The 24,449-nt window shown below is 48.1% G+C and overlaps 1 protein-coding gene across 2 annotated transcripts in view; it reads right to left on the bottom strand.

Annotated features, from left to right (window-relative positions):
- Nucleotides 1-23,016: 23,016 nt before the first annotated feature.
- taf7 (TAF7 RNA polymerase II, TATA box binding protein (TBP)-associated factor) overlaps nucleotides 23,017-24,449 on the bottom strand; it is a 44,585-nt gene continuing 43,152 nt past the window's right edge. For both annotated transcript variants that reach the window (XM_038775475.1, XM_038775474.1), the window contains exon 12: nucleotides 23,017-23,215. In XM_038775475.1, the coding sequence (XP_038631403.1) occupies nucleotides 23,171-23,215 (45 nt within the window). In that variant the 3' untranslated portion in view covers nucleotides 23,017-23,170. The remainder of the gene's footprint in view (nucleotides 23,216-24,449) is intronic.

The raw sequence follows: 24,449 nt of genomic DNA, 5'->3' as shown, positions 1-24,449 counted from the left end.
GTGTGGACTCGATGGGCCGGGTGGCCTCCTTCTGCACTGTAAATTCTATGATAATCTATGATTAATCTAAGACAAAGTTTCGGCACAACATCGTGGGCCGAAGGGCCTGTTCTGTACTGTATTTTTCTATGTTCTATGTTCTATGTACCCGCCCAGCAAAGACCAAGCAAGATTAGGTTCTGACCTTTTAGTTTAACAAAGGAGGACGAGGAGATGGGCAGAAGGACGGAGGGGGAGGATAAACAGGATATGTGGGAGAGGGGAAGGGGAGGGAAATAGTAGGAGATAGAGATGGATGGGGTGTCAGTCCACTCCCCATGCATCCCCAGGCATCTACCATCATCTCACTCTCATTCCCAGGCCTAACTCTTGGCTCTCCTCAATATTTATCAGATCAGCCACCGCCTCACCCCAATTACCCCTAGGTCTTCTTCCCTCACTTGTTCCCATGGAATTCCAGCCATTAATGTCACTGCCCACCTTCTTCCTCTGCCAGCCCTCACCAGTTTTGGATGGGAAATGGCGAAGGAAACTATGATGTCCAGGAGTTGACATTGTTTCAGTGCGGAGATGGGGGATGGATTGACACCCATGTAGGCCCCTGTTGCCCTGAGTCTCCAACCAAGGTTTAAATCTCTGTCCAAATCTACCCTCCCCAAATATAGCAATTGACTTCCATATCAGTCAAATCATTGCCCCTGCCTGGATTAACCAGGTTGCTGAGTCTTAACATCCTCCCATCTTCCCAAGCTGATCTCCTTCCACCAGTTCCACCAACGTGATGCTACCACCAAACATACCTTCCCCTCACTCCCCCTATCAGCATTCTGAAGGGACCGTTCCCTCTGGGCTACCTCGGTCCACTCCTCCATCACCTCCAACACATCACCCTCTTCCCATGGCACCTTCCCATGCAAACGCAGAAGGTACAACACCTCCCTCTTTACCTCCTCCCCCCTCACTATCCAAGGCTCGAAATATGTAATGGAGCGGCATGGTAGCACAGTGGTTATCACTATTGCTTCACAGCTCTAGGGTCCCCGGTTCGATTCCTGGCTTGGGTCACTGTCTGTGCGGTGTCTGCACGTTCTCCTCGTGTCTGTGTGGGTTTCCTCCGGGTGCTCCAGTTTCCTCCCACAGTCCAAAGATGTGGAGGTTAGGTGGATTGGCCATGATAAATTGCCCTTAGTGTCCAAAAAGGTGGGGTGGGGTTATAGTGTTATGGGGATCGGGTGGAGGTGTGGGCTTGGGTAGTGTTCTTTCCAAGGGCTGGCGCAGACTCGATTGTCCGAATGGCCTCCTTCTGCACTGTAAATTATATGATTCTATGATTCAGCATTTCACTTTAACTTTTTTCAACGTAATACACTGTATTCGCTGCTCCCAATGTGGTCTCCTCTACATTGGAGAGACTAAACGCAGACTGGCTGACCTATTGCAGAACACCTTTGCTCCATCTGCAAACAGGATCAGATCGCCCTCCTGCTTGCCATTTTAACCCATCGTCCTCTCATGGCCACATGTCTGTCCTTGGCCGGGGGTGGCCAGGTGGTGCCAGGGGGTAGCCAGGGGTACACTATTTGGCAGGTCTTGTCCGTGAATGGCTGGTGCCATGTTTTACAGCGGAGCCCCGGCAGTATGCATGCGTGGCCATGGACCCAGTAATTCTCCAGCTGTTGTGGGAGCCGGGGGTTTTACTGGGCGCGGCTGCCAGCCCCTCGCCGATCGCAGGATCGGTGAGGGTTTGGCACTGATTTTGGCATCATAAAACGCCACAATTGCCACGCCGGTGTCGGCACTTAGCCTCCAAAACGGTGAATCCAACACATTAACTCTGCTACCGATGCTGCCCCCACCCTCAGCCCACCCTCACCCAATCCCCCACGCTCACCCAATCCCCACCCTGCTAGTGCATGAGTCACAGAAGGTTGGTTTACAAGTGCAACAGGTGATTAAGAAGGCAAATGGAATTTTGTCCTTCATTGCTAGAGGGATGGAGTTTAAGACTAGGGAGGTTATGTTGCAATTGTATAAGGTGCTGGTGCGGCCACACCTGGAGTATTGTGTTCAGTTTTGGTCTCCTTACTTGAGAAAGGACGTACTGGCGTTGGAGGGTGTGCAGAGGAGATTCACTAGGTTAATCCCAGAGCTGAAGGGGTTGGATTATGAGGAGAGGTTGAGTAGACTGGGACTGTACTCGTTGGAATATAGAAGGATGAGGGGGGATCTTATAGAAACATTTAAAATTATGAAGGGAATAGATAGGATAGATGCGGGCAGGTTGTTTCCACTGGCGGGTGACAGCAGAACTAGGGGGCATAGCCTCAAAATAAGGGGAAGTAGATTTAGGACTGAGTTTAGGAGGAACTTCTTCACCCAAAGGGTTGTGAATCTATGGAATTCCTTGCCCAGTGAAGCAGTTGAGGCTCCTTCATTACATGTTTTTAAGGTAAAGATAGATAGTTTTTTGAAGAATAAAGGGATTAAGGGTTATGGTGTTCGGGCCGGAAAGTGGAGCTGAGTCCACAAAAGATCAGCCATGATCTAATTGAATGGCGGAGCAGGCTCGAGGGGCCAGATGGCCTACTCCTGCTCCTAGTTCTTATGTTCTTATGTTCTCACCCAATCCCCCACCCTCACCCAATCCCCCACCCTCGCCCCACGCTCACCCAATCCCCCACCCTCACCCAATCCCCCACCCTCACCCCACCCTCACCCAATCCTCCACCCTCACCCCACCCTCACCCAATCCCCCACCCTCACCCAATCCTCCACCCTTACCCCACCCTCACCCAATCCCCCACCCTCACCCGACCCTCACCCAATCCCCCACCCTCACCCAATCCCCCACCCTCACCCCACCCTCACCCAATCCCCCACCCTCACCCAATCCTCCACCCTCACCCCACCCTCACCCAATCCCCCACCCTTACCCGACCCTCACCCAATCCCCCACCCTCACCCAATCCCCCACCCTCACCCCACGCTCACCCAATCCCCCACCCTCACCCAATCCCCCACCCTCACCCAATCCTCCACCCTCACCCCACCCTCACCCAATCCTCCACCCTCACCCAATCTTCCACCCTCACCCAATCTCCCACCCTCACCCAATCCCACACCCTCACCCAATCCCCCACCCTCACCCGACCCTCACCCAATCCTCCACGCTAACCCAATCCCCCACCCTCACCCCACCCAATCCCCCACCCTCACCCAATTCCCTACCCTCACCCCACCCTCACCCAATCCCCCACCCTCCCCCCACTCTGACCCAATCCCCCACCGTCACCCAATCCCCCATTCTCATCCAATCCCCCATTCTCATCCAATCCCTCACCCCACTCTCACCCAATCTCCACCCTCACCCCACACTCATCCAATCCACGCTCAGCCTATTCGCCACCCTCATCCTATTCTCCACCCTCACCCCATCCCCAACCCTCACCCGTCCCCACCCTCACCCCATACCCACCCCCACGCTATCCGCAACATCATCCATCCCCCACCCTCAACCTACCCCATCCCCCAACCTCTACAGACTCCATCTCCCACCCTCCTCCCATACCAAATCTCATTCCATCCCCAGCCTCAACCTAGCCCATCCCCCCACCCTCACCACAACCCCAACCTCACCCCATCCCCCGCCTTCACCCCATCCTTTACCCTCACCACATCCCCCACCCTCACCACAACCCCAACCTCACCCCATCCCCCGCCTTCACCCCATCCTTTACCCTCACCCCATCCCCCACCCTCACCCCAACCCCAACCTCACCCCATCCCCGCCTTCACCCCATCCTTTACCCTCACCCCATCCCCCACCCTCACCCCAACCCCAACCTCACCCCATCCCCCGCCTTCACCCCATCCTTTACCCTCACCCCATCCCCCACCCTCACCCCAACCCCAACCTCACCCCATCCCCCGCCTTCACCCCATCCTTTACCCTCATCCCATCTCCAACCCTCACCCCATCCCCAACATCACCCATCCCCTAACCTCAGCCTACCTCATCCCCAACCTCAATCTATCCCCAACCTCACCGAACTCCATTCCCCACCCTCAGCCCAACCCCATCCTCACCCCATTCCCCCACCCTCATCCCATCCCCAACATCACCCAGAGTTTACACCTGGCTCTTGTTGCACTGGGGTCACTGGGCAGTGATGAGCAGTGGGAGTTTACACCCGGCTTTGGTCGCACTGGCATCACTGGGCAGTGATGAACAGTGGGAGTTTACACCCGGCTCTGGTCGCACTGGCATCACTGGGTAGTGTTGAGCAGTGGGAGTTTACACCCGGCTTTGGTCGCACTGGCGTCACTGGGCAGTGATGAGCAGTGGGAGTTTACTCCCGGCTCTGGTCGCACTGGGGTCACTGGGCAGTGATGAACAGTGGGAGTTTACACCCGGCTTTGGTCGCACTGGCATCACTGGGCAGTGATGAACAGTGGGAGTTTACACCCGGCTTTGGTCGCACTGGCGTCACTGGGCAGTGATGAGCAGTGGGAGTTTACACCCGGCTCTGGTCGCACTGGGGTCACTGGGCAGTGATGAACAGTGGGAGTTTACACCCGGCTTTGGTCGCATTGGCATCACTGGGCAGTGATGAACAGTGGGAGTTTACACCCGGCTTTGGTCGCACTGGCATCACTGGGCAGTGATGAACAGTGGGAGTTTACACCCGGCTCTGGTCGCACTGGGGTCACTGGGCAGTGATGAACAGTGGGAGTTTACACCCGGCTCTGGTAGCACTGGGGTCACTGGGCAGTGATGAACAGTGGGAGTTTACACCCGGCTCTGGTCGCACTGGGGTCACTGGGCAGTGTTGAGCAGTGGGAGTCTGTGAACGGTTTTCCCATGTTCAAACTCAGGGTCAATGCAATGCATTATAAACCTTCTCTTCCACTGCAACGTGAACCGACCAACCACTAACCCTAATGTAGAGCCTCGCATTCGGTGTTCGGTGTGGCGTGGTTGGGGGTTCGGTGGCAAGCTTTGTGCCTCATCCGGACTCTGTATCAGCTCACCACCATAAACCTCTGTTTTCTGGGGTCAGTCGCATAAATTGGCACCAGGTCCCCAGACAATGTCCACAGATCAGGAACCTCAATATCTGATGTAAAAATGTGTCAGATTGATGAGGGAGGTGGGGGGGTGTGTGGTGTGAAATCATCTTGGACAAAGGACCTGCTCATTATGGAAATAATGATAAATTTGCTCGAAACATCCAGAACATTTCTATAATTATTATTGCCATAAGCTACAACACGGATGGTGCAGCATCATTTCAGTTGTCATAGCAACAAGGCAAAGTGAATGGCCTGTGGTGCAGAAGACATGAAAGATTCGAGATTGTTGCGAGGCAAAAACTCTCTGATTGAGAAAGTGCTATTGTTGCTCTAACAACCAACTTCAAAAAGATTTCGTACAAGTGCGATAGCTGCAAAAGAAGCATTAGAGCTGTGTCTAATTGGCCTGTCAGCAATCCCCATTTCAAGTGGAGAAGGACATTTATTAAAAGATCACACTGGTTATCAGTAGCAGTAAAACTGCATTCACAGCACAAGCAGGTCCAGAGACTGCTAGCTTTTTCATCACCAAGTTCAGCGAACGCAGACTCAGCCATTCAGAGAGTGAGTGCAAAATAACTGAACAGTTTTTTTATCGTATTATTTAAAAACAGTGTCTGAATGTGTAGCGAATAATCCGCAGTAATTACAGCCACATTCGGTTTGCATTTGCACACTATGCGTGCAACTGGTAAAATATAACTGCTATTTTGCATCCATACGCCACACAACCCTCATTTCCCATCCTGACTACTTTGCCGCGCTCCCACATCGTGTATCCCCAGGTTGGGTATGGAAGATATGCCCACCCCACCCCAGTGTCACAGAGGGCTGAGCTTCGCCCAGAGACACAGTGCGGGGCAGCCACTGAGTTCATACTGCTGCCAGTCAGTACCCTGGTCGTCTACTGCCACCCAGTGGGGAGAGACAGAACCGGCAGGGCAACAGCAACCAGTTTGTCAGGGCAACACCAGACTGGGTCTCTGTGAGTGATAAATAACAGCTTCACTGATTGAAAAGACACAGACACGGGAGGCATCCTAACCCATGAGATGACAAGAAGCATCATGGCAATGTAAACCAAGGCTTTATTTATTTAGAAACTAGTGCCTTTTAAAGAGTTTAACACGGCAGTCGTTGATCTGAGCACAGATGGTAATGAATCAGAAATATCTTCACAACGTTCTGTCAAATGAAACATAAGTATATGTAAATTTGTCTCCCGGGCAGGCGCTGTGAACTAATTTTGATGCCTTTGTTCAGTAAGGGTGATGGTACAGTTGAATGAATGGCAGCTTTTTATAGCAGACTGTCATAGGTTTACATCACAGAAGAGGCCCTTCGGCCCATCCTGCCTGTGTCAGTCTAAAACAACCTTCTAATCCCATTTTCCAGCACTTGGCCCATAGCCTTGCATGCCTTGGCATCATAAGTGCACATCTAAATACTTCTTAAATGCTATGAGGATCTCTGCCTCCACTACTCTTTCAGGCAGCGAGTTCCACACTCCCACCACCCTCTGGGTGAAAAGGTTTTCCCCCACACAGTGGTTGGCACTGGTGCTTCACAGCGCCAGGGACGTGGGTTCGATTCCCGGCTTGAGTCACTGTCTGTGTGGAATCTGCACGTTCTCACCGTGTCTGCGTGGGTTTCCCCCGGGTGCTCCAGTTTCCTCCCATAAGTTCCGAAGGACGTGCTGTTAGGTGAACTGGACATTCTGAATTCTCCCTCAGTGTACCCGAACAGGTGCCGGAGTGTGGCGGACAGGGGATTTGCACAGTAAGTTCATTGCAGTGTTAATTTAAGCCTACTTGTGACACTAATAAAGACACTAATAATTAAACCTCCAGCCCCTGACCTTAAATCTATGCCCCCTGGTCATTGCTCCACCACCAAGGGGAAAAGGTTTCTTCTTGTCTACCCTATCTATGCACCTCATAATTTTACACATCTCAACAATGTCCTCCCTCAATCTGCTCTGCTGCAAGGAAAACAATCCAAGTCTATCCAATCTCTCTTCTTGACTAAAACTCTCCAGCCCAGGCAACATCCTAGTTAATCTCTTCTGCACCCTTTCCAGTGATATCACATTGCTCCTATAATCTGAATTCCAGAACTGTACATAGCTGTGTAGCTGTGGCCGAATCATCATTTTATACAGTTCCAGCATAAACTCCCTGCTCTTAAATTCTAAGCCTTGGCTAATAAAGGCAAGTACCCCATATGGATTCTTAACCACTGTATTCACCTGCTCTGCTACCTTAAGTGACCGGTGTACATGCACACCAAGGTCCCTCGGATCCTTGGTGCTTCACAGGGTCCTGCCGTTTATCATGTATGCCCTTGTCTTGTTTGGTCTGCCCAAGTGCCTTACCTCGCTGCTTGGAGCACTCGCTGTGAACATATTCCACCCAATATCAATTACATTTACTCCTGCGACAAGTATGTTTCTTTTTATTACAGTAAGATCTATTTCTTTAATAAATTTCCCAAACATATGTGAAGAAGCCGCTCTCCACAAGCCCGATACCTGGAGAAACGCGCAAAATTCAGATTGTTAGCCTTATAGCAGAGCAGGTGAAGTGGAAAATTAATAAAGTCACTCAAAATTGTTCAGGGTTTTGATAGGGTAAATGAGGAGACATTATTTCTTTATTAACAAGATTTAAAATAATTGGCAAAAGGAGCAGAGGGAAGGGGGAAACAGTGGTTCGGACTGTTGCTTCACAACGCCAGGGACCGGGTTCGATTCCCGGCTTGGGTCACTGTCTGTGAGGAATCTGCATGTTCTACTGTATCTGCGTGGATTTCTTCCGGGTGCTCCGGTTTCCTCCCACAAGTCCCAAAAGACGTGCTGTTAGGTGAATTGGACATTCTGAATTCTCCCTCAGAGTACCCGAACAGGTGCCGGAATGTGGTGACTCGGGGATTTTCACAGTAACTCCATTGCAGTGTTAATGTCAGCCTACTTGTGACACTAATAAAGATTATTATTTTAAACAGAGTGTTGTTGATCTGGACACTGGAGGTAGATTTAATAAAACTTTAAAAATAAAACTGGATAAAAACTTTAAAAAGAGAAGTGTTCATTGTTGGGGAGAGTAAAACACGGGAATGGGGTAATTGGCAGAGCAGGTGAAGTGGAAAATTAATAAAGTCACTCAAAATTGTTCAGGGTTTTGATAGGATAAATGAGGAGACATTATTTCCACTGAGAGGTGGTTTATTAACAAGATTTAAAATAATTGGCAAAAGGAGCAGAGGGAAGGGGGAAACAGTGGTTCGGACTTCCTGTGAGGTTTCAGAATCCGTCAACGTATTTCAACGATTCACTTTGAGTCACTTTGAAGTCACTTTGAAACAGTGACTTCCGGTGGTGCGATACAAGGGGAGGATGTGCATGAGGTGGCTACCGCTGGAAAGCTGATCCTTTTGCCCTTTCTTCTGGCACCACAGGCCATTTACTTTTCAGGAACCCTTGTAATTTAGTGGAATAGGGTTTTTACCTCTCTGAGACGCCCAAAAGGAAGATGGATCCAAGCCGAAATACGTTGACGGATTCTGAAACCTCACAGGAAGTAAGATGGCGGGAGTGGATTCTTCCTCTCCGACCACTCCACTAATGGCCGAGAATCTCATCGGCATTTTGACGAGTGAACTAGAGAAACACCGTCAAGATTTGGTGGTAGATCTTAAAATATTGAAGAGGCTTTGGGCCCCATCCGTTTAGACATGGAAAGCAGAAATAAGACCATCAAAGTTCATGGAGCTACAATTAAGAGCCTGGAGGTGGCATTGATAGACCACAGTGACCGTATCACCCCTGGAGGCCAATCTTACTTTGGTGGTCAAAAGCAACAAGTCATGATAGGCCAAACTGAATGACCTGGAAAATACGTCCATGGGGCAGAACATTCGCATTGTGGGGTTGTCGGAGGGGATGGAGCGCCGCATCCCTACTGAATGTTTTTTCAACATGTTTTACAATATGGTGGATGAAGGTGTATTTATATCTCCCTCAGAATTGGACCAGGCCTGTCGCTCACTGTGACCAAAGCCTCAATCTGGAGATCCGCCTCATGTGGTGATTGTAAGGTTTTATAGCTATAAGGAAAGAGAACATTGTGATATCAAATGGGAAGGCCACTCCATTAGGCAGTACCAAGACATGAGTGTGGACCTGGCAAAACAAAGTGAAAGCCATCTTGTATGAAAATGGAGTTAGACTCGGAATGACTGGCCTTTGAGTGACTGTTGGGAAAAAAGATCTTTTACATGCCAGATGATGCGGACTCCTTTGTTCGAAAGCTCAAATTGTGCACAGTTTAATCCGTGTTTACTCTATTTTATGGCCCTGTGGAGGGGCACTTCATATTTTATGTATTTTCCTGTTTGGGGTTTGGGTGTGCTCACATCACCTCTGGCTAAATTTGAGGGATTTCTGCTCTTCGCTTTTGTTTCTTTACTCGTTTCATTGTTGTCATTGAGCACGCTAATTAAACACTAATGTAACGTTTTAAGCTGGATAAGGTTTCATTTTACAGTTGGGAGTCCCTGCTAACAAAGGAGTTAGTTAATGGAAGCAGGGATAGAGGGCTTTCTGCACCTCTTCACAATAGTATGAGAGAATGAGCTTAGAGTGTATATAAGGTTAGTGCTTTGTTAATTGCTGGATAAGGTATATTTTTTATGGTTTCAATGTGGCGTTGTTGAGGTGGGGGTGGAGGGGGTTTTAGTGTTAGGTTGCTGACGGTGTGTGTTGGTCTCCTTTGCCAAGTCTTCTGACTTGGCTTGGTGGACATCTTGGATGGATTTCTTTACTTTATCTTTTCAGCGTCCCTTGTTTGGTATTTCTCTTTCGGAATGGCTGACTCCGGATTAATGAATGATGGGAGACCTCCAATGGGGGTTTCTTCGGGGTTTGAATGGCCCTGTAAAACGGTCGAGGGCATTCGTCCATCTTAAGATCCAATGTATGTCGAGGACCAGACAGGTTGCATAGGGTTGGGTTGGACAGCTTTTAATGGCAGAGCCAAGGGGATGGCAATTTTAATTAATATGAGAGTTCAGTTCTCCGTCTCTCAGATTATAGCCGACCCCAATGGTCATGCTATGGGAGGCTCTTAAGGTCGTCATTCGGGGAGAAATTGTTTCTTCTACAGCGTATATGCTGAATTCTGCAATGTTAGGGCAGCAGAGGCTGGCGGATTCCACCTAGTGTTGGACCACCAACACCTGCTCAATCCTACTCAAGAGAGACTTAATAACAGGAAAAAATTACAGACGCAGTTTGAGCTAATCTCTACAAGCAAGGCTGTACTTCAGTTACAACGATTCTGGGGTAGGTTTATGAGCACGAGGAGAAGGTCAGTCGTCTTCTGGCTCACCAACTCAAACAGAAAGCAGCCTCGTGTGAGATCCATCGGATACACAATACGGGCAACAAACCTGTTTACACCCTTCTCCAGGTCAACGCAGCTTTTAGTTCTTTTATTGCGACCTGTATAAATCAGAGCCCCCTGCTGATCATTTGATCATGACTGACTTTTTGGATGATCTGCACATCCCAACGGTTGAGGTGGGTAAGAGCTGTGAGTTGGACTCCCTGTTACGCCCGGATGAGATTTAAAAACAGCTGATGTAACCTGGATGGCTTCCCGGTGGAGTTTTACAAATTCTCTGAAGAGCTCGTTATTGGATATGTGCAATGACTCACTGTCTCATTGCCTCCGCCCTCACTCAAGCCTCTATTTTCTTGCTCCTTAAGGGCAAACAAGGACCCAGCCGAGTGTAGCTCATCTCACTTTTAAACACGGACGTTAACCTACCGGCTAAGATCCTGGAACTCCCACTGGAGCCTTGCCTCCCTGGTATAATTTCAGAGGATCAAACAGGCTTTGTGAAGGGCTGACAATTGGCAGCCAATATACCTCACCTTTAAATGTATTCCTTCCCCCTCCTCACAACCGAACCTCAGGTATCGCTGGATGCTGAAAAAGCGTTTGGTAGGGCAGAATGGGAATATCTATTCGAGATTTCCGGGAAATTTGGATACGGCCATGAATTTAGCTCTTGCATTCACTTGTTATATAATGCCCCTATTGCCAGTGTTCACACAAACAATCTACACTTCCCCTTAAATAGGGACAGGAGACAGAACGCACTCTTTCCCCATTTTTGTTTGCCTTGGCAATAGAATCTCTCTCTATAGCGTTGAAGGCCTCTTGTCAATGGAAGGGTATTTGTCATGATGGGGTGGAGCATCAGCTATCACTTCATGCATATTACTACTTCTGCACATTATTGAAACAACTCCCTCCATAGATGGTCGAGTGAAAACATTTAATATCTTTGGCTCCTTCGCTGGTTCTGAATTAAATCTAGGAGTATTCTCCGGCGAACCCCCTCCTCCTGCTCTTCCCCCCTCCCCCCCCCCGCCCGCAAGGTGGCATGGTAGCATAGTGTTTAGCACTGTTACTTCACAGCTCTAGGGCCCCAGGTTCGATTCCCAGCTTGGCTACTGTCTGTGTGGAGTCTGCATGTTCTCCCCGTGTCTGCGTAGGTTTCCTCCGGGTGCTCCGGTTTCCTCCCACAAGTCCCGTGCTTGTTAGGTGAATTAGACATTCTGAATTCTCCCTCTGTGTACCCGAACAGGCGCCAGAATGTGGCGACTGGGGGCTTTTCACAGTAACTTCATTGCAGTGTAAATATAAGCCTAACAGTGACAATAATAAAGATCATTATTATTCTATACATATATGGAATGTTTGAATTATTTTAAACAGTGAACATATATACATCGAGCTGTTTGTTTGTGGAGAGTTCAGCTTGTCTGTTTTCTCTAAGTACAGAAATAGTCTTTGAGATATGAAGGTCTCTGATGCCTGCATTGACAGCTATGAGGTTGTGATTCAGTTTGATCAATTTGCTGAGATGGATGATCAATCAGAATCTCTCATCAGAAAGGGAAATATATCCTCATAATCATTGTCCTTGAAATCTCCTGCTCGATCATGCATCGGCTGTTCAACTTTGTGGTTTCAGCCAACAAGCATTGGTACAGAACGGCTATGTGATCTTAACAGAGATAATGTGAGCTTGTGGTCATGATTTGACTGTTAGATGCAAAACCCAATCTCCATGTTCAAGCTGTGGTTTCCTTGCGAGCATTCGCTTGTTGAAGTACGTTATTGCTTTACCTCGTCACTTTGTGATTTTTCTCTGCTGTGGCCCTGAGATTCTCTCTGGATAATGATGACAGTTTATGAATGGTCGGCAAAATTTTCACCCATTAATTACAACTCGCCAGTGTGTGTGTATGTCATGTGGCTCAATACGTGTCAAGTAGGATTTGAAAGGTCAGCTGCGGGATTCTCCGTTGTCGGGATCCTCCGCTTCACCAGCAAGCGCACCCAAACCCGCGGGTTTCCCGACGGAATGGACGGCTGCCGGAATGGAGGATCCCGATGTCGGCTGGGGCATGCCGTGCCGGAAAACGGGGCTGGCAGACCGGAGAATCCTGCCCCAGATGTTTGCCCCTCTGACATACTCAAGACTGCCCTTTATCACCCTGTTTAATTGTTTGATGCCATCATTCAATTGTGGATTTTATTGTGATGTCGGATGGTGATGAATTCCGGCCTCAGGTTATTGTCTATGTGGAGTTTGCTCTTTCTCCCCATGTCTGCATTGGATTTCCTCCCACAGTCCAAAGATGGGCAAGTTAGGTGGATTGTCTAGGATAAACAGAATTGCCCCTCAAGTGTCCAAAGATGTGTAGGTTCGATGAGGGTACAGTGATGGGGCGGGAGGGTAGGTAGGCCTAAGTAGGGTGAATGGAAGGCTGAAAGGCCTCCTTATTATTCACTGTAGGGATGCTGTGGTTTCTAACAAGCTTTTTTGATCAGCGATCTGTTGCCGACCACCAGGCTGCACCTTGGGATCATTGTTCCATCTCAATAACACGCAGATACCCTTCATGGGCATAATGCAATTCAAATTGCTGCAGCACCTTCAGTTCCATGTTCAAGTCTCATGTGTAATGCAGTCATCATCAACTGATGCAAATTCATCGAGAACACTGAATTTCAGGGCCAGTTCTTCTTCTATTTAGCGTGGCCATTTTCATGCATTGGCTGCTTTTTCCAGTACGCCTATGCCGTGGAGCAGATTATTACACAAAATAATCTCAGGAGGCGCAGGTATAGACAATTGTTCATTAGCGTGTTGGGAGAGCACAACCTCAGAGAAGGATCTCTGGAGCTGACTCTGCCCGGATGGTGTACAAAATGAAATGAAATGAAAATGGCTTATTGTCACAAGTAGGCTTCAAATGAAGTTACTGTGAAAAGCCCCTAGTCGCCACATTCCGGTGCCTGTTCGGGAAGGCTGGTACGGGAATTGAACCGTGCTGCTGGCCTGCCTTGTTCTGTTTTAAAAGCCAGCGATTTAGCCCAGTGTGCTAAACCAGCCCCATTTCAGAGGGGAAGAGAAAAGTAGACAGGATAAAATTGTTTCCGTTGGTGGACAAGTCTAGAACCAGGAGACATTGATTCAAGGTAAGTGGCAGAAGGTGCAGAGGGGTCATAAGGAAGACCTTTTTTACGCAGAGGGAAGGTGGGAGTCTGGAATTCGCTGCTCGAGTTGGTGGTGGAGGAAGAGACCCTAAACACTTTAAGAAATAACGTGGATCTGCACCTTAAGGGTTCTAAGCACCAAGGCAATGGACCGGGTGCTGGGAGGTTTAGTAAGAACACCTGGGCATACTCAGGCTGGTATGGACAAGATGGGCCGAATGTCCTCCTTCTGTGCTCTAACTTCTCTATGGTTCTATGGATGAGAAATCTAATAATAATTATACATTGTAGTTCACGTGGGCAAGCATTATCTACATTTGAACATTGTCTGGTTCAGACTTTACATTAAACTGGTTTCAAGTATTCACAAGGCAGAATCCATATTTTTCGCACTATGACAGAATCCATGGATTCCTGACAGTGCAAAAGGTCATTGGCCTATTGTGCATGCACCGTCCGTCCAAAAGAGCACTCAACCCAGATCCACTCCCCTGCCAACCCGCCCTATCCTTGTAACCTAATCTGTACATCTTTGGACATAAAGGGGCAATTTAACATGGTCAAGGGCAGCACAGTGGCACAGTAGTTAGCACTACTGCCTCACAGCGTTGAGGGCCCGGGTTCAATCAGGTTGATAGGGTTGTTAAAAAAATAGTGCAGAAGGATGTTACAAGTTATAGAGGGACATAGATAAGCTGCAGAGCTGGGCTGACAGGTGGCAAATGGAGTTTAATGCAGAAAAGTGTGAGGTGATTCATTTTGGAAGGAATAACAGGAAGAGAGAGTACTGGGCTAATGGTAAGATTCTTGGTAGTGTGGATGAGCAGAGAGATCTCGGTGTCCATGTCCATAGATCCCTGAAAGTTGCCACCCAGGTTGAGAGGGTTGTTAAGAAGGCGTCCGGTGTGTTAGCTTTTATTGGTAGAGGAATTGAGTTTCGGAGCCATGAGGTCATGTTGCAGTTGTACAAAACTCTGGTGCGGCCGCATTTGGAGTATTGCATGCAGTTCTGGTCGCCGCTTTCTAGGAAGGATGAGGAAGCATTGGAAATGGTGCAGAGGAGATTTACCAGGATGTTGCCTGGTATGGAGGGAAGATCTTATGAGGGAAGACTGAGGGACTTGAGGCTGTTTTCGTTAGAGAGAAGAAGGTGAAGAGGTGACTTAATTGAGGCATACAAGATGATCAGAGGATTAGATAGGGTGGACAGTGAGAGCCTTTTTTCTCGGATGGTGATGGCTAGCACGAGGGGCCACAGCTTTAAATTGAGGGGAGTTAGATATAGGACAGACGTCAGAGGTGGGTTCTTTACTCAGAGTGTAGTAAGGGCGTGGCATGCCCTGCCTGCAACAATAATGGACTTGCCAACATTAAGGGCATTTAAATGGTCATTGGATAAACATATGGATGATAAGGGAATAGTGTAGATGGGCTTTAGAGTGGTTTCACAGGTCGGCGCAACATCGAGGGCCGAAGGGCTTGTACTGCGCTAGATAGATAGATAGAACAGTACAGCACAGAACAGGCCCTTCGGCCCTCAATGTTGTGATCACCCTACTCAAGTCAACCTATCCACGTAACCCAACAACCCCCCCCCCCCCCCCACCCCCCCATTAACCTTATTATTTAGGACACTAAAGGCAATTTAGCATAGCCAATCAACCTAACCCGCACATCTTTGGACTGTGGGAGGAAACCGGAGCACCCGGAGGAAACCCACGCACACAAGGGGAGGACGTGCAGACTCCACACAGACAGTGACCCAGCCGGGAATCGAACCTGGGGCCCTGGAGCTGTGAAGCATTTATGCTAACCACCATGCTACCGTGCTGCCCTGTAATGTTCTATGTTCTATGTTCAATCCCGACCCCGCGTCATTATCCGTGTGGAGTTTGCACATTCTCCCTGTGTCTATGTGGGTCTCACCCCCACAACTCAAAGACTTGCAGGGTAAGTGGATTGGCCACGATAAGTTGCACCTTAACTGGAAAAATATAAAAATAAAAATAAATTTGCATGGTCAATCCACTCAACCTGCACAACCTTTGAACATTAAGGGGTAATTTTAGCATGGCCAATCCACCTAACCTGCAAAACGGTTGGACATTAAGGAGCAACTTAGTATGGCCAATTCACATAACCTGCACTGCTTTGGACTGTGGGAGGAAACTATTTTTTTAATAAACTTAAGGTAAATTGTCTGTTAATTGGAAAAAAATAAGTAAAAATGTATAAACTTCACATGGACAGTGACCCGGGGTTGGGATTGAACCCGGGTCCTTGGTGCCATGAGGCAGCGGTGCTCACCACTGCACCATCTGGACTGTGGGAGGAAACCTGAGCACCGGAGGAAATCCATGCAGACATCGGGAGAAAATGTAAACTCCACACAGTCAAGCAAGGCCAGAATTGAACCCAGGTCACTATAGCTGTGAGGCAGCTGTGCTAACCACTGTGTTGCCCAGATCCTTCTATTGCTCCTCTCTAATCTCTTCCCTTATTGCTAATCGGCTCGGCACTATTAGCTGTATCAGCACTTTAGCTGCAGAGGGTAAAAGACAAGTTACTGATATGGGCCATGCAGGTGTCTGTGTTCTTTGCCACATACATAGGAACATATATCGAAAATAGAAGGAGGAGGCCATTTGGCCCTTCGAGCCTGCTCCACTATTCATTACGATCATGGCTGATCATCAAGTTCAATACCCTGATCCCACCTTCCTCCCATATCCCTTGATCCCTTTAGCCCTAAGAACTATATCTAATTCCCTCTTAAAATTACACAACTTCGGGGGCAGTATTGTGGTGCAGTGGTTAGCACAGCTGTCTCACGGCACCGAGGTCCCAGGTTCAATCCTGGCTCTCAGTTACTGTCCGTGTGGAGTTTGCACATTCTCCCCGTGTTTGCAACCCAAAGATGTGGAGGGTAGGTGGATTGGCCATGCTAAATTGCCCCTTAACTGGAAAAAATTTATTGCGTACTCTAAATTTTAAAAAACATTACATAACACTTTGGCCTCAAGTACTTTCTGTGGTAGCAAACTCCACAGATTTGCCACTTCCTGGGTTAAGAAATTTCTCCTCACCTCAGCCCTAAAACTATGAACCCTAATTCTGGACTCCTCCACCATCAGGAACATTCTTTCTGAATCTACCCTGTCTAATCTTGCTAGAACTTTGTACATTTCTATGAGATCCTCCTCACCCTTCGAAACTCCAATGAATATAATCCTAATGGATTTAGTCTCACCTCATGACAGTCCTCCATCCCAGGAACCAGCCTGGTAAACCTTCGCTGCACTCTCTCCATAGCAGGAACATCCTTCCTCAGATAAGGACACCACAAATGCACACAATACCTCAGTGTGGCCTCACCAGTGCCCTATACAATTGCAGTAAAACATCTCTATTACTATACTCAAACCCTCTCCCTATGAAGGCCAAAGTACCATTTGCCTATTTTATTGCCTGCTGTACCTGCGCTTACTTTCAGCCACTGATGCACGAGGACATCAAGGTCTCGCTGAGTATCCACCTCTCTCAATTTACATCCATTCAAATAATAATCTGCCTTCCTATTTTTGCTACTAAAGGTGATAACCTCACATTTAGCATCTTTCTGGGTGATGTCATTATCCAGAACGTGGAATTTTTCTTAACCTTTCTAAAACACTATGCAAGTCCAAAAAATGTCTCCAAGATCCCTCAATAGACTATAATTATTGTTTGCTCTAATAAATAGTTGTAATGAAACTGCATTCATTAGTTCCCTCTTACACTGATCGCCGATTCTCCATTCAAATCCTTTCGTGTAACAAGATTCACAGCCACGTATGAGATGACTGCGATCACATAGTCTTTGATGTTGTAAGTTGCTTCTCTATTGCTAGCGTTGTCTGCGATGGTGGTACAGTTAAGCATGTCAGCTACTTAATCAAAATACTGAAGACGGCTATCTGGCCACTTGTAACGTCTGATGACCTGATCCTGAAGTAGCTAACAATGTATTCAGTGCTTGGAGATCAATGTGGACAGTGAACTTTCTACTGTAGATACACGTGCCAATGTTCACAAGAGTCCCCGCTCTCCAGTAGAGTACATGCTAGTTTCTGACAGCGAGCATGATACGTTAGGTTAGGTGGATTGGCCATGCTAAATTGCCCGTAGTGTCCTAAAAAAAGTAAGGTTAAGGGGGGGGTTGTTGGGTTACGGGTATAGGGTGGATACGTGGGTTTGAGTAGGGTGATCATGGCTCGGCACAACATCGAGGGCCGAAGGGCCTGTTCTGTGCTGTACTGTTCTATGTTCTATGTTAGCAATTGGTCATTCCTTTCCTTCAATCACATTTCCTGATGAATCTGTTGTGACATTTCTGCATGTGGATTGACATGCGAGGACCTGTGGACATGCTACCTTGAATCTTATTGAATGGTGGGGCAGAGTCAATGGGCTGAAAGGCCCACACCTTCTCTTATTTCTTCTGATTTTATTCACCTTTCACTTGTCAAACACTTCTCAGTGTGTGATTGCGCATTTTCATTGTGCATCTTTGCAAAGTAGCTTCCAAAGAGGCATCGCAATCTTGGTGAATTTAATAATGAATTTGTGATAAAAGTTGGTAAACTGAGGAACTTTCATGTTGGACAGGATAAGAAGTACAAGAGTGGCTTTTACAGTCTCAACTGTAGGCTTTACTCCAGCTGCTGTCGCATTGTCCCCAAGAAAATCAATCTTGAATGCTGCAATGTGCATTTGTCCCTGTTGAATCGAGTGAGCAACCTCCACTAGACACTGAGGAAGAAAATGCCAAAGTCTAATTACCCTCAGAGAAAGAATTCTTCCTCAAGTGTCATAAACGGGAGCCACCCTAATTTTAAAATGTGCCTCCTAGTTCTAGATTCCCCCCTGGAGGAGAAATATCATCCGAGTACCTACTTTGTCAAGTCCCCTCAGACTTTAATATGTTTGGAGAAGGTTACAGAGTTAGAGACAAGCAAAGCCATGGAGGGATCCATGGAGGGAGCCATGGAGGGGCAGCACGGTAGCCTTGTGGATAGCACAATTGCTTCACAGCTCCAGGGTCCCAGGTTCGATTCCGGCTTGGGTCACTGTCTGTGTGGAGTCTGCACATCCTCCCCGTGTGTGCGTGGGTTTCCTCCGGGTGCTCCGGCTTCCTCCCACAGTCCAAAGATGTGCAGGTTAGGTGGATTGGCCATGATAAATTGCCCTTAGTGTCCAAAATTGCCCTTAGTGTTGGGTGGGGCTACGGGGATAGGGTGGAGGTGTTGACCTTGGGTAGGGTGCTCTTTCCAAGAACCGGTGCAGATTCGGTGGGCCGAATGGCTTCCTTCTGCACTGTAAATTCTATGATATCTATGATTCAAAAACAAGAGTGAGAACTTTACCAGGAGGCAATGTAGGTCAGCGATCATAGGCGTGAAAGGTGCAAGTGAGGATACAGATGTATATGAGAACACCAGACAGAGGAGCAGGAGTAAATCATAAGTCTCCTCGAGTCCGCTCTGCCATGCAATACGATCATGGGCTTCAACTCCATTTCCCCACCTGCCCCCAATATCCCTTAACACTCAGAGACAAAAAAAATGTCAATCCAGCCTTCAATATATTCAACAAAGCATGCACAACCATCTGGGATGGAGAATTCCAAAGATTCACAACCCTATGAGTGAAGCAATTTCTTCTCATTTCAGTCCTAAATGGTCAGCCCCTTACCCTGAGGCTGCACCCCTGCCTGATGTTTTAGATTCCCCAATCATGGAAACAATCTCTCAGCGTTCACCGGATCAAACCCCTTCAGAACCTTGTGTTTCAATGAGATTGTCTCTCATCTTTCTAAACGCCAGAGAATATAAACCCAATTCACTCAGTTCCGCGTGATAGGACAACTCCCTCACCCCAGTGAGCCTTCACTGTACCATCTGCAATGCAAGTACATCCTTCCTTAAATATGGAGATCAAACCGGTACACAGTATTCCAGGCGTGGTCTCAAAGTCCTATACAATGGCAACAAGACTTCCTCATTCCTTGCAATAAAGGCCAACATGTGATCTGCCTTCCGAAGTGCTTCATGTACCTGTGGCTAACTTTAAGTTATTTGTGCACTCGAGTCTCTCTGAACATCAACATTTACAAATTTCATGCCTTTTAAAAAATATTCAGCATTTTCTACTCTTATCATCAAAGTGAATAACTTCACATTTCCCAACATTATACTCCATCTGCCACCATGTTGCCCTCTCACTGAACCTGTCTATATCTCGTTGCAGTCTCTTTGTGTCCTCCGCACAGCTTACCTTATCACCTAGCTTGGCATCATCAGCAGACTTGGATACATTACTTTCTATCCCTTCATCTAAGTCAATAATATGCACTGTAAATAGCTGAGGCCCCAGCACTGATCCTTGCGCACTCCACTAGTTAGCCTGCCAACTTGGGTGTGTCCCATTTATGCCGACGGTTTGCTTCCAGTCTGTTAACCAATCCTTTATCCATGCTAATATATTAATAATAATAATCTTTATTGTCACAAGTAGGCTTACATTAACACTGCAATGAAGTTACTGTGACCTGAATTCCTTGAACCCTTATTGTACCTTTTGTGTTAATGCCTTTTTGTAATCTATGTAAGCTACATCTATTGGTTCCCTTTATCTATCCTACTAGCTACATCCTCAAAAAACGAATAAATTTGTCATACAGGATTTGACTTCTGTGAAACTATGTTGACTTGTTCTAATCTGTAATAAAATTAAATGTGGCATTTGAGCCGTGGGTGTTGTCCTTGGAGGACTTGGGATTTTTGTTGGGGAACCAATGTTGTGCGTGGAGAGCCTGGCCAGTGTAAAGTGAGAGCAGATATCTCCTTATAACATCACAGAAAGAAGTCTTACAACACCAGGTTAAAGTCCAACAGGTTTTTTTCAAACACGAGCTTTCGGAGCACTGCTCCTTCCTCAGGTGTGAGGAAGGAGCTGTGCTCCGAAAGCTCGTGTTTGAATCAAACCTGTTGGACTTTAACCTGGTGTTGTAAGACTTCTTACCGCGCTCACCCCAGTCCAACGCCGGCATCTCCACATCATAACATCACAGAAACAGCTGTGCTCTTTATAGGGAGGTGACTGGCCAACGAGATATTTCTTACAAGCGTTTCCTTAAGTAGTCCAAGCCCAGCGAAGGGGATTGATATGGACAGAGAGAGAAGCAATTCCAGATTTATTTGGTTGTAGTGTTTGAATATGAGGTGTCACAATTATACAGCTCTAATGACATCACACAAGGTGATGGGGTTCCAACCACTCACGGGAACCATTGCTGTTTTTAAATAAAGGCAGTTGGCCGTGCATGCGGGAGGCCGCGCTCGCGGCAGCCGTTATTTTAAAAAATAACGGCAGTTAAGAGCAGTTGGGGCTGTTGACAGCAGTCAGTTGAACAAAGGCAGCCGGAGAGGAAGGCAGCCGACGACCGGAACAGAAAAAAAAAGCCAAAGGCATGCGGAGGCTGAGCGAACGGCTCCACAAAGCAAATAAAGTGCCAGAGGCTATAAAGAACAAGGCCATGAAGAAATAAATAAAGAGCAGGAGGAAGAAAGAAAAACCAAGCAACCCAGAAAAGATATCGGAAGACCTAAGACTAAAAAATAATGATTGACAAGGAAGACCCAAGTTCTTACTACTGGTCCAAAACATTGAAAGAAAAAGATCGGTTATATCCTTTTTAGAAAAAATAGTTTAAATCTTTTTATTTTGAAAATAAACTTTATTTAAGTTAATAACTTGAAAGAATTGCTATTAATTCCAATTGTAAAGTTTACTTATTCTACTTAAAAAACCTGACCCGTGTGTAGAGATATTAAGTGATAGGTAAATGAAATTTTCTAGGCAGACATGGGTTATACCGGTGATTAACTTGAAACAATAGTTTGATCCGAATAGCAGCCAGTTAAGTCTGTCTAGGAGTCAGGGACACATGAGTCCCTGTGCACCACATAGATTTTCGTGACCCTTTTTGGTGTAGGGGAGATTTCTTAGTGATTTCTCTAGGGGCAGCAGGGTAGCATGGTGGTTAGCATAAATGCTTCACAGCTCCAGGGTCCCAGGTTCGATTCCCGGCTGGGTCACTGTCTGTGTGGAGTCTGCACGTCCTCCCCCTGTGTGCGTGGGTTTCCTCCGGGTGCTCCGGTTTCCTCCCACAGTCCAAAGATGTGCGGGTTAGGTGGATTGGCCATGCTAAATTGCCCGTAGTGTCCTAATAAAGTAAGGTTAAGGGGGGGGGGTGTTGTTGGGTTACGGGTATAGGGTGGATACGTGGGTTTGAGCGGGGTGATCATGGCTCGGCACAACATTGAGGGCCGAAGGGCCTGTTCTGTGCTGTACTGTTCTATGTTCTATGTTCTCGATCCTTTGTGGTTTAGGGGGAGAATTCTTGGTGTAATTAACTTCAAATCATTCTATGATTTTGTAAATTGCTATAATGGTGATGTCGAGAGGTGTGATTGTCAGGCCAATGTGTTGATACACTGTTATTCCTTCATCATCCTGGATCGAAAACCTGGAATTAATGACCACATGGAAAGCAGCAAGTTCAGTAGGTTCACGACCAGCTTCATAGGATGAAAGAACAGTGCAGCACAGGAACCGGCCCTCCAAGCCTGCGACACTCATGATGCCTGGCTAAACTAAAACCTTCTACACTTCCGGGGTCCTTATCCCTCTATTCCCATCCTATTCATGTATTTGTCAAGATGCCACTTAGATGGCGCTGTCATACCTGCTTCCACCACCTCTTCCAGCAGAGATGTCCAGCCACTCACCACCATCTGTGTAAATAATTTCCCTCGCACATCTCCTCTAAACTTTGCCCCTCGCACCTTAACCTATGTCCCCTTGTAATTGACTTTTCCATCCTGGGAAAAAGCTCTGACTATATCCACTCTGTCTACATCCACATTATATCCACTCTGTCTACGCCACTCATAATTTTGTAAACCTCTATCAGGTCACCCCTAAACTACCAAGGTTCCAGTGCAAACAATCAGAGCTTATTCAACCTCGCCTTATAGCTAATACCCTCCAGACCAGGCAACATCCTGGTAAACCTCTTCTGTACACTCTTCAAAGTACCCACATCCTTCTGGTTCAATCATAGAATCCCTATACTGCAGGAGGCCATTTGGCCCATCGAGCCTACACTAACCTTACGAAAGGGCACCCCACAGAGGTCCACTCCCCACCCCATCCCTGTAACCCCATCTAATGTGTTCATTTTTGGAGTTATCTTTTGAGGGATATTCAGGAAGGGCAATACCAGCCTTGCCTCACCTCCCAAGAACAGGTCAAACATCTACTGTTAATATTACCAAAAAAAACGCATTTATTGAGGTTTTGCACCCGAGTTTATATACAAGTCGCACATGTATCACAATCATCATTCTGGTAGTTAGCAGGGTTTGGTCAAGCAGATTGATCGCACGCCATCCACTGTGGAACGGTGTCAGTAGTATTCACTTATCCAGCATGTTGTCGAGCTGTGCCTGCATAGAAGCCAACTGGAAAAGAAGAAAGGATAGGGGTGTTATTATGATTCTAGTCTTGATGGATATCGAGTACGCTTGGGTGCCAGTGAGATAAGCGATTAAAGCAAAATCAAACTGACAGCAGCTGACTTAACAACGGTGACACCCAACATATAACCTCCCACCATGAAGCCCGCTGCATAAAACCTGCGATCTTCTAGGGGATGGATGTAATTACTGCTCAGGGAACAGCTACAACTGTGGATAATGAGTGGACCAAGCAAAGAGAATTGAACGCCATCTCCGTATGGCGGTGTGGGTGGGGTGGGATGGTTGGGTGGGAAGGAGGGAAGTGAGTGGCTTGGGGAAAGTACGTGGTGAGAGCGAGCTGGGAGGGGGGAGTGAGCAGGGGGGGGGGGAGAGCGAAGAGCGAGTGGTGGGGGAGTAAGAACATCCAGCAAGGTGGGGGGGGGGGGGGAGAAAGAGTGCGGGGAGAGAAGTGAGGGAGGGGGGAGAGGAATCGGGAGGGGAAAGAGTGAGTGGGGAGGGGGATGTGTGAGCGGGGAGGGGAAAGAGTGAGCGGAGAGGGGGCAGAGTGAGCTGGGAGGGGGCAGAGTGAGCGGGGAGGGGAAAGAGTGAGTGGGGAGGGGGCAGAGTGAGCGGGGAGAGGAAAGAGTGAGCGGGGAGAGGAAAGAGTGAGCGGATAGGGGAAAGTGTGAGCGGGGAGAGGAAAGAGTGAGCGGATAGGGGAAAGTGTGAGCGGGGAGGGGAAAGAGTGAGCGGGGAGGGGCAGAGTGAGCGGGGAGGGGCAGAGTGAGCGGGAGGGGCAGGGTGAGCGGGGAGGGGGCAGGGTGAGCGGGGAGGGGGCAGGGTGAGCGGGGAGGGGGCAGGGTGAGCGGGGAGGGGGCAGGGTGAGCGGGGAGGGGGCAGGGTGAGCGGGGGGGGGGCAGGGTGAGCGGGGAGGGGGCAGAGTGAGCGGGGAGGGGGAGTGAGCGGGGAGGGGGCAGAGTGAGCGGGGAGGGGGCAGAGTGAGCGGGGGGGGGACAGAGTGAGCGGGGAGGGAAAGAGTGAGCGGAGAGGGGGCAGAGTGAGCGGGGAGGGGGCAGAGTGAGCGGGGAGGGGAAAGAGTGAGCGGGGAGGGGGCAGAGTGAGCGGGGAGGGGGCAGAGTGAGCGGGGAGAGGAAAGAGTGAGCGGGGAGAGGAAAGAGTGAGCGGATAGGGGAAAGTGTGAGCGGGGAGGGGGCAGAGTGAGCGAGGAGAGGAAAAG

Source organism: Scyliorhinus canicula, chromosome 17, assembly GCF_902713615.1.
Source record: "Scyliorhinus canicula chromosome 17, sScyCan1.1, whole genome shotgun sequence".
Taxonomy (NCBI): domain Eukaryota; kingdom Metazoa; phylum Chordata; class Chondrichthyes; order Carcharhiniformes; family Scyliorhinidae; genus Scyliorhinus; species Scyliorhinus canicula.
This window is presented reverse-complemented; position numbering and strand designations above follow the sequence as displayed.